The sequence below is a fragment of the Chrysochloris asiatica genome, unplaced genomic scaffold, assembly GCF_000296735.1.
Source record: "Chrysochloris asiatica unplaced genomic scaffold, ChrAsi1.0 scaffold00016, whole genome shotgun sequence".
NCBI lineage: Eukaryota > Metazoa > Chordata > Mammalia > Afrosoricida > Chrysochloridae > Chrysochloris > Chrysochloris asiatica.
This window is the reverse complement of record NW_006408534.1, coordinates 2,546,768-2,557,872: the sequence shown is the minus strand read 5'-3', so window position 1 is coordinate 2,557,872 and position 11,105 is coordinate 2,546,768. Positions and strand designations below refer to the sequence as shown.

At 39.0% G+C, this 11,105-nt stretch overlaps 1 protein-coding gene across 1 annotated transcript in view; it reads left to right on the top strand.

Annotated features, from left to right (window-relative positions):
• The window catches only part of RASGRP3 (RAS guanyl releasing protein 3 (calcium and DAG-regulated)), a 63,878-nt gene that overhangs the window by 41,598 nt on the left and 11,175 nt on the right, over window positions 1-11,105 (top strand). Inside the window, exons 11-12 of the mRNA XM_006835149.1 lie at window positions 2,703-2,818; window positions 6,846-6,993. Coding sequence (XP_006835212.1) covers window positions 2,703-2,818; window positions 6,846-6,993 — 264 coding nt within the window. The remainder of the gene's footprint in view (window positions 1-2,702; window positions 2,819-6,845; window positions 6,994-11,105) is intronic.

Here is an 11,105-nt window from a genome sequence, read left to right as displayed (position 1 = left end):
TTGTCTTCCAAATTTCTTGGCAGAGATGAGTGAGTGCCTCTTGTGCCACCTCACTTTCTTGAAAGATTTCAATTTTTATTCCATCAATTCCTGGGTTTTATTATAAACTTTCATATTAAATGTTATTTAGCAAACAAATCTTATACTCTCTGTATAAATACGCACACCATCACCACCATGACCATGAATAGTTGTGCTGTTGTTGTTAAGTGTTGTTGAGTCAGTTCCGACTTACAGCGACCTTGTATAGTGTTTCCAAGGAGCAGCTGTTGAGCTTGAATCACCCACCTTGCAGTCCAGTGCATTGATCCACAGCACCACAGACACTCAAAAATAGTTCATTCTAAACCAATTTTGCATTATCAATCAGCATCAGTAATAGTAATACTTAATACTTAATGCTTAATAAGGTTTCTATAAGCATTCAGTCAGCATCAGTAATAATAATACTTAATACTTAATAAGGTTTCTATAAGCTACTTTTTCAGAAGTAGCTCACTAGGCCTTTCTTAAAGGTGCCTTTGTTGTTAAATACCATTGAGTCGATTCTACTCATAATTACCCTGTATAGGGTTTCTGAGGCTGTAAATCTTTGTAAGAGCAGAAAAGCTCATCTTTCTCCTCAGGAGGAGTTAGTATGCTCAAACCAATGCTTATCTTACAGAACCACCATGCCACCCAAGGTGCCTCTGGGTATATTCAAATCTCCAAATATTCAGTTACCAGTCTAGTGCATTATCTGTTTATATCACCTAGGGATTCCAAGTATTGATATTGGCACTTTCTCACACACACAAAAAGTAATGCATTATAATTTTGTACAATCCAGTAACCTATGGATAAACTTGCAATGGGGGCTGAATAGTCATATTTTAAATTAAGTAATTCGTTCATTTATACTTTATCTACATCCAAAGTACTCTTGATGTAATATACAACATAAGGTAATATAATTTAAATAGAATTGACAGAAAGCATTGGGAGAATGGAGACAGATTAAGTATCCAAGTCAAATATACATTAAAAGTATGTGTTTACAGAGATAACTTAGAGACTTTGTTGGAGAAAAAGAACACTTAGCAAAGGGTAATGGGAAATTAAAAAAAAATTTTTTTTTTTTCTAACCAACACCTTGGAAACTATACAGGATTGCTATGAGTTGGCACCTACTTGACAGTACTTAACAACAAAAACATGCACTCAAAATTTCCCTGAGAAACCTTACCCATCCACCTTCCAACCCTGACCTTGCCCCTTAAGATTGGCTTTAGTTCTCAAAACTCAAAAGAATATTGTGAGGGGGAAAGGCAGTAATGAAGATAAGGGCTGAGTTTGACCACATTCCATAGACGCCTGTCGACCTTGAGATGAGATGGTTGGACCAAAGTTTGGAGAAACCTGGGAACTGCTGAGCCCATGGACACTGACCTAGCCACAGAGGGCTAGAGCTGAGAGTGAAGCATCTAGCTAATATGAAGAGGGGAGAGACACACAAGAACACCCAAACTTGCAGATAGTACCTATTTGCCCTAGCTTCAATGGCTTGATGATCAGAACTCGATTAGAGGAAGATAAAGAAATTTGATAAAGGAAGCAAGTGTAAATTGCTACAATTTGATGAACTTGACATAGACTTATGGATGTAGTACCTCAAAATACCAACTGAGATGGAAGGATCAAGTCTATTCCCTCTGTATACAGAGATAAGGATGGGCAATTTAGACATTGGCTATCTAAAATGGGGCTATAAAGTCACAAACTGGCTGTCTTGCAAGTTTTTAAGAAGTTTAGTTTCAGAGAAAAGAGGGAAAGTAAAATCCTCACAAGAGTTTTCATCTTGTCTAGATGGGTTTGGTGAAAGGAAATGAGGCTAGGATTATTTTGATTCAATAGTGAGTACTTGTTATCATGACTAGTTGCAATTGTCACAACTGTAAAGGTAGAAGTTGTGTAACAAAAAGTGGGGAGTAGTTAATCTTACATTCCAGAAACAGAGGACCCTAGGACCATTAAGAGAGAAGAGTATGAGTGGAACTTGGGACCCTAACCAGAGAAGCAACAAAGCCAGAGACAGTGACAGAGGCAGAGATGTTGACATGGAGAGATAGAGCAACTGAGGACTCTAGACTCATGGAAAGAGAAAGGCTGTGTGCTGGCAGGCAGGATGCTGGCTTGCAGAATGTGCCCTTTGTTTGTTTAAACGATTATATATTCTTCCTCATTACTTCTGATTTTAAATATGTTTTCTACTGGTCTTAATATATTCATTTCTATTTGAACTTCAGAATCAACCTTTTCATTTTAAACAAGTTTCCAGTGAGATTTTGATTGGAATTGTATTTAATATTCAACTCTTCTTTTTAGCTAATATAACATCTTTTCTGTTGTCATAGTATTGAGATTTGTGAATTCACTAAACCTAATTCCTGCTCAACATTCAGTTCTCAATTTAGAATTTGTTTTGTCCAGGAAGCCTTTGTCAATCTCCTTCTTTTCCTCTAGACCTTCTCACCAACTACAGTGTTCTGTTTTCATCCCTAGCAAAGCACTCATCTTGTTATCTTGTAAAGGCTTCTTATTTTAGCTATCATTCACTAGCTTCTAAGAGGGATCATTTACTAGCCAACAGTGCTTTCACTATAACAAGTTCAAAGCCTTACTCATAGTCAGTCATTCAATAAACATTTGTCTTTCATTTGCAGTCTGTGTTTAGAAACTACGACCATGACCATGATGGGTACATCTCCCAAGAGGACTTTGAAAGCATAGCTGCCAACTTTCCCTTCTTGGATTCTTTCTGTGTGTTGGACAAAGATCAGTAAGTTTCAATGTCATTATTCTTTAATTCCACTGCTGTAAAGCTGAAAACTATTATCAGAGAAGAGCAGTGAAACTTTTAACTTACATCTTGGCAACTTCAACGCTAATGCTTTAATGAGTTGAGCTTAACTCTTCACTTTCCTTTTTTTGGTGTATGTGTGTCTTATTGCTTATCATGACTAGATGGATGAAATTCCAGGGCAGACCACATCATCTGTGTTACACTTAAGTAATTATTTGCAAATGAACCTGGATCTCCATTTCCTGCATTACTTCTAGTGCTTAGCTGTTTCATCAACCCTAAACTCCCACCAAAAATGAATAGAGGGAAATATTTTTGTTCATCAAAGGAATTTATCAAGAAAGTGAAATGATAACTTAGAGATTGGAAAAAATATTTTAGAACGATATATGTGATAAGATTATAGTATCAAAAGTATATCTATCTATCTATACATATGTTGTTGTTATGTGCCGAGGAGTCGGTTCTGACTCATAGTGACCCTACATAGGGTTTCTGAGACTATAAATCTTTATGGGAGCAGAAAGCCTCATCTTTCTCCCACGGAACAGCTGGTAGTTTCAAACTACTGACCGTGAGATTGGCAGCCCAATTTGTAACCACTACACTACCAGAGTGCCTTCTACATATATACGTATATATTTGTATATATTATACATTTTAGATATGGAGTTCTGGTGTGGCACTGTAGGATAAGCACTTGACCATGAGGTCAGTTTGAACTGCAAAGTCAGTGGTTCAAACTCACCAGTCACTGCTCAGAAACCCTATACAGGGTTGACGTAAGTTAAAAACAAGTCAACGGCATGTAACAACAAACAATAATATATGTAGGTTCTGGCTCATAGCGACCCTATATAGGGTTTCCAAGGCTTTCAATCTTTGAGGAAGCAGAAAACCTCATGTTTCTCCTGATGAGTGGCTGGCAGGTTCAAACTGTAGATTTTGTGACGTCTTTCATCACTCTACTTAGACAGTCTGTTTACCAGAGTGGAGATAGGGCAGAAATGAGCATGAGTAGGTTCTCTAAAGTAATACCAAACCATTTGGTCGTGTTGGTTATGTGGTGTGGAGTCAGTTCTGACTCATAGAGACCTTGCATAGGGTTTATGAGGCTATAAATCTTTATGGGAGCAGAAAAACATATCTTTCTCTTGTGGAACAACTGGTAGTTTTGAACTGCTTACCTTGAGGTTAGCAACTGTAACCACTATGCTACCAGAGCTCCTATATATACATATTCTAGGATATTTATCATTAAGCTTATATATCCCATTTCTCAATGAGTATACTCCCAGTAGAAAACCAGATTATGTGTGCAGGGGTTACAAGGAATAATTTGAGATGGACAAGATACTAGGTGACTCTTAATTTCAATAAATTTAAAGCATTATTGAATGTTGGACAAGTGATGAGAGCAGAAGCTTAAACTTTGAAATCTGGAGGGAAATTATGGCATTGCTGACAGCAATATGGAAATCTAGGGCAAGAACTCTTTGGGGGAAGAAAGATAAGGGGTTGGTTTATATATGTTGGTTTTGAGAGGAGAGTGGAGCATATATAAAAATGTCTAACATGTTGTTGATGGTAAGGTCCCAGAATTCAGGAAGAGAGTTAGGGCTGGACGTAATTTATTGGTTTTCTACTCAGACGTAATTTATTGGTAAGTATGCAGGCATTTATCATGGAGAAGTTTAGTGGGACATGAGCATGGAACCTGAGGGATAAGTCTTTAGGACTCCTTCCCCATATGTAGAGGGTAAAAGAAAGAAGACGATCCTGCAAAGAACTGGTGGAGGAATATGTAAAGGAAGGAGAAAGCTAGGGCTGCATGAAATCACAAGAGTGAGTGGAAGAAACAAAGTCACGAAGAGGGAACATGTTCCCATGTCACGTGCCAAAATTCAAGGAATGAGATAAACCACTTAGGATGTCATTGGTGAGTGCTTCAATAGAAAGTCAAGGCCAGAAACTTGATTTTATGGATAAGTGAGTGCATAAAGGAAATAGGAAAATCATGTAATGAAATGGTTTTGAAAACATTGTGGATAAAAGACAGCTGCTAGAGATGGCAGTAAGAGTGAAACATCAAGGGATATCTTAGGAGGGAACGGGCATATTTGTAGGCAGAGGAAGCAATAGTTGAAGAGACTCAGCTAAGTCTGAATTGGCGTCTCCAGAGTTGGGGATGGAAACATCATTTCCTTTGAGCATCCAAGAAAGGACAGAGAAAATATTTTAAAAATATTAAAAAAATTTTTTCATTGGCAAGGGAGATAAGGACATGGAAATATGGAACTCACCCATGATCATTATGTTAAATAAAAAGTCATGATATGTGGTGAACAGGGGGAGGGTTGTCAGGGAGTGGATATAATTGGAGGTTTAATGTGTATGGAAAAGATCTGGATGAATTCTCTAGCAAATTGGCTGTGAGCAGTAAGACATGAATCTGAAGATAAGCAATGGCACTTGTTCTGATAATATCAGGCTAATGAATTAATGAACAGTGGGCCCAGTTATCAGTTTCCTGCCATACTCTAGCAGTTTGACTCTTGTAAACCCTATTGTTGCTATGTTGTTAAGTGACGTTGAGTTGGTTCTGACTCACAGCAACCCTGTATAGGGTTTCCAAGGAGTGTCTGGTGAGTTTGAATCACCGACCCTGTGGGTCAAACCGACCTTGAGATCATTTACATTATCCTACAGCGCCACACCAGGACTCCCTATGTTCTTTTGTTGTTGTTAGGTGCTGTTGAGTCATTACTGATTCATAGCAGTTCAAACCGACCTTGAGGCCTAGTGCTTATCCTACACCAGGACTCCCTATAGGCCAGGACATCAATGAAGATGTTTTCCTAGAAGCTACTGTTCATTAATGAAGGAGACTTCTGCTGTAATGGTGCACAGGTCACATGTGTGTATGAGTGTGTGGGAGGGTCCTGCATACACACCAAGACTATCTTCTGCTTACTAAGAAAATTTTTGGCATTTAGAGCTGTTTTTCAGTGTTTAATGTTTAAAGTATCAAATCTGTTCTTCAGATGATGTCTAAATTCAGGTGGGATATATTCAAGGTCATATTTTGGCTATCGCGGACTTGTTTTCATTTTCTTCAGCTTCAGTTTGAATTTGCATATAAGCAATTAATGATGAAGATCAAAGAGCACAGCCTTCAGTATGGATTGCATCTCAAAGTAAAGAAAACAAAAATCCTCACCACTAGATCAAAAAACAACATTCTTATCAATGAAGAAAAGATTGAAGTTGTCAAGAACTTCATTCTTCTTGGATCGACTATCAACACTCATGGAAGCAGCAGATTTGCATTAGGCAAATCTGCTGCACAACACCATTTTAAAGTGTTGAAGAGCAAAAATGTCAGCTTGAGGACTAAGGTGCGTGTGACCCATGCCATGGTATTTTCAATAACCTCGTATGCATACGAAAACTGGACAGTGCATAAGGAAGACCGTAGAAGAATTGATGCTTTTGAGATATAGTGTTGGAGGAGAATATTGAAAGTACCATGGGCTGCCAAAAGAACCAACAGATCCGTTTTGGAAGAAGTTCAGCCAGATTGCTCCTTGGAGGCCAGAATGGCCAAACTTCGTCTCTCATATTTCAGACATATTGTCAGGAGGGACCAGTCGCTGTAGAAGGATATCATGTTTGATAGGTGGAGGGTCAGAGAAAAAGAGGAAGACCCTCAATGAGATGGATTGGCCAAGTGTCAGCATTAGTGGGCTCAAGCATGGCAACAATTGTGAGGTTGGCTCAAGATCGGACAGTGTTTCGTTGTTGTACATAGGGTAGCTGTGAGTTGGTACCGATTTGATACCAACTCTTTTTGGAGTCCTTTCCTTCACTTACATGTAACAAAGCAGTGATAATTCTTCATCAACTTTTGGCCACAATAGTTGTGACATGGTTAACTAATGTGTAATCATTATTTAGCAATACAATATTCAAAAATCCTTTCCTCCTTTGATTCTTTTAACAGGGATGGTCTAATTAGTAAAGATGAAATGATGGCTTACTTCTTGAGAGCAAAGTCCCAACTCCACTGTAAAATGGGACCAGGATTTATCCATAATTTTCAGGAGATGACGTATCTCAAGCCAACTTTCTGTGAACACTGCGCAGGATTTGTAAGTCTGCTTTTCATGGTTTTCTCTTGGGTGTTGTTATTTGTGCAGCATTTTGAGAAGGTGGGGAAATGATACCTTAAATGGAATCCATCATCTGTTTTGGGTCAGAAGTAAAATATGAGGGCTCCTGAATTAAATTAATAAATGGAAGCAGTATCTGTGAGCTAGCTATGTTTTAGGAATCCAAGGCCAGCAAAGACAGAGAAGGTAGATGAAGAGTGTTAATTCAAGAGAGTGTTTTGCCTATTAATCTTGCCTGGGATAGACATCAGTCCAATGAGCCCAAGTATTCATCACTAATGCTCATAAATGTTTGCAATTAAGGAGAACATTTATTTTAGCAAGTTTCCTCCTTTGCTCATTTGATATAGTGTTAGCACTTAGAAATCCATCATGGCGTGGCTCAATAATTCACAACTCAAAAAGGAAAAAAATAATCTTTTTGGAAAGAAGGTGGCTATAGTAATGAATATTGTTTATATAGCACTTGACAGTAACAGAGCACTTCCTCAGACATTATAGTAATTAATCCTCACAGCAAGCCTGTGAGGTGGGCATTTACTCGACCCACATTGCTAATGAAGACAGGGAGGTCCAGCGAGGATAACCCAAAGTCTCAAGGATTGCACAGCTATTGATGATCAAAGTCTGGACTCAAATGCAAGTCTGCTGACTCAGAATCATGTGCTCTACCTACACTCCTGCAGTTGTATCCTTTATTTCAATCCTATTTTTGATCATTCTTTGGGAACTAACATCAGGTTTGTTTGTTTGTTTTAATGATTATTTTTTCATTTTATTGTGAATTGACTAAAGATTTACAACAAGATCATCAGTTTTACATTCAACAAATCATACACTTTGTTTCATCTCAATGATTGCAATCCCCTCCATGCCACAAGACCTGTCCCTCGCCCTCCCTATGTTTATCTGTGCAAATATCCTCCCTCAAATTCCTACATATTTGTGGAATATACATATATATCCCACTAAAGAGGAAGACCCCCAGTGAGATGGATTGGCCAAGTGGCAGCATCAATAGGCTCAAGCGTGGCAACGATAGAGAGGTTGGCCCAGGATCGGGCAGTGTTTTGTTCTGCTGTGCCTAAGGTTGCTATGGGTCGGTAATGATTCGATGGCACCTAACAACAACGACAACAAATTCCTCCCATGTCCATGTATCTACACACAGAACACTGTTTCAACAATTGTACATATATCACCATTCACCTCTATCTTGCATACTACCCTGCGTCTTCATCTATAGCCTTCAATCTTCTGCCAACCTCCCTCTTCTTATATATTGCCCTCCCCATTTGACTCAATGGCACTTAACAACAACAATTTTTGTATATTGCTTGCCCCATCTCTTGAGTTAAAATGTGTCTGCCCTCCAGCCAGTGAATTACTCTTTATTCCCTATTACCCCTGGAAACAACAAAAGAATGCGTATTTTAGTATGAAGATTTTATCTTGAGTTTTTACAATAGTGGTTTTATACAACCAATATTTGTCCTTTTGTAATTGATGTATTTCACTCAGCATAATGTCCTTTAGGATGGGGCCCTGGTAGCATAGTGGTTACAAATCGGGCTGCGAACCTTAAGGCCAGCAGTTCGAAACTACCAGCTCTTCCGCAGGTGAAAGATGAGGCGTCCTGCTCCTGTAAAGATTTACAGCCTCGGAAACCCTGTACAGGGTCACTATGTGTTGGAAAGGACTCAATGGCACTTAACAACAACAACAATGTCCTTTAGGGTTATCTATGTGATAAGATGTTTTGCCGATTTTTCGTTATTCTTCAATGTTGCATATTATTGCATTGTGCATATGTACCAATATTTGTTTATGCACTCTTCCACTGATGGACACTTAGGCTGCCTCCATCTTTTTTCTTTTGTGTATAGTGCTGTGATGAACATTGGTGTTCATGTTTCTACTCATGTCCTGGCTCTTTTTTCTTATGTGCATATACCAGGGATTGCTGGGTCATTTGGTATTTCTATTTCCAGCTTTCTGAACAAGCACCACACTGTTTCCCACAGTGGTTGAACCATTTGACAGTTCCACCAGCAATGTAGGAGGGCTCCAGTCTCTCCACACCCTTGCCAGCACTTGCTGTATTCTGTTCTTTTGAACTTTGCTGTAAGTGCTAGTGTGAGATGATATCTCATTGTTATTTTGATTTGCATCTCTCTAATATCTAATGATCATAAAAATTTCTTCATATGTTTGTGGCTGCCTGAATGTCTTCTTGGGTGAAGTGTCTGTTCATATCTCATGTCCATTTTTTAAATTAGGTTGTTTGTCTTTTTCTTGTGGAGGTGGTGTAGTTTTCTATACATTTTAGAGATTAGTCTCTTATCTGATACGTCATTGCAAAAAATGTTCCCAGTCTGGTGGCTCCCTTTTTACTCTTTTGGTGAAATATTTCAGACTTCGGGCATATTGTCAAGAAAGACCAGTCACTGGAAAATGGATATCATGTTTAGTAAAGTGAAGGGTCGGAGAACAAGAAGATGACCTCCAACGAGATGGATTGGCACAGTGGGAGCAGCAATGGGCTCAAACGTTGCAACAATTGTGAGGTTGGCCCAGGATCACGCAGTGTTTCATTCTGTTGTGCTTAGGGTCGCTATGAGTTGGTACTGACTCGATGGTACCTAACAACAACAACAAATGAGTCAGAATTGATTCGGTGGCATATAACAACAATAGCAACTGGTATTATTATTGCTACTACTATTGTTACAAGGAGCTCTGGTAGCGTAGTGGTTACGAATCAGGCTGTGAACCACAAGGTCAGCAGTTTGAAACTACCAGCTGCTCCGCAGGAGAAAGATGAGGCTTTCTGTTCTGGTAAAGATTTACAGCCTCGGACACCCTGTTCAGGGTTGCTATGAGTCGGAACCCACTGGACGGCACTTAACAACAACAACACTATTGTTACAGAGGGCTTCATGGAGAAAGAATTTCTTATCAATACAAAGTTTTCCAGGTGTGGAACTTTGTAAATTATTTCATTTCCCTGGAATACCACAGGGGACTTTTACCAAAGACAAGCAAACACAGTAATTTTAAAGAACTTTATAGCTCTTGACATGACATAATTATGCTGGCATCCACTTCTGTTTTCTGTATGGCCTCCCCAGCTGTCTCCCATCATCCTTGATAAACAGGCTTTGTATGTTAAGTAATCTTCCCTGTGGCCAAGATACTGTTGCTTTCCAAGGAGATATTTGCATATTACAAAGGGCTCTGAAGGACCACATTAACTTTTAAGAAATCACTCTCCACTGATGGAATTTCCTCTTCAGACGAAAGATAAGGAGCAGCCTTCAAAGTCCTTAGTTCACAGCACGTTAGCAGCTTTTTACTCCTCTAATAGCACCATGATGTCCACACCCAGGAGCCATTGTTCACCTCTAATACCTTGTGAATGGCACCCCAAAAGTATCCAAGACTTCACATGGGCCTACTTCTTTTAAGAACATTTTATTAAGTAGAAGACAGTCACCTAACCTAACTGCCAAAAGGTTAAGAATGGAGCTTCCTGAGCTTGAATAAAGTCCATTTAGTTAATTAATCAAGGAGCTCTGGTAGCATGGTGGTTACTAGTCAGCCTGCTAATCTCAAGGTCAGCATTTTGAAACGACCAGCAAGATGAGGCTTTCTGCTCCCATAAAGATTTACAGCCTCCGAAACCCTGTATAGGATTGCTGTGAGTCAGAACTGACTCCATGGCAAACGACCAGCAATTAATTACAGCAATTAATTACTCGTTCTGTTTTCTGTGTCTCTATTACCCACGTGCAAGTGCTGGGAGCAGGGAGCACAACAAATGGCATGGTTGTTGTTGTTGCTGTTATGTGCCATATACTATAATATAATATGCAAAGATTTAGAGTTAGAAAACCAAAAGGGAAGAACATGGTCAACATTTCTTAAGCTGGGGGAACTGAAGAAAAAATTCAACCCTCGACTTTTGTTATTGAAAGATTCTCTGGGCAAATTGTTGAATGATGCAGAATGCATCAAGAAAAGATGGAAGGAATACACAGAGTCATTGTACCAAAAGGAAATGGTTAATGTTCAACCATTTCAAGAGATAC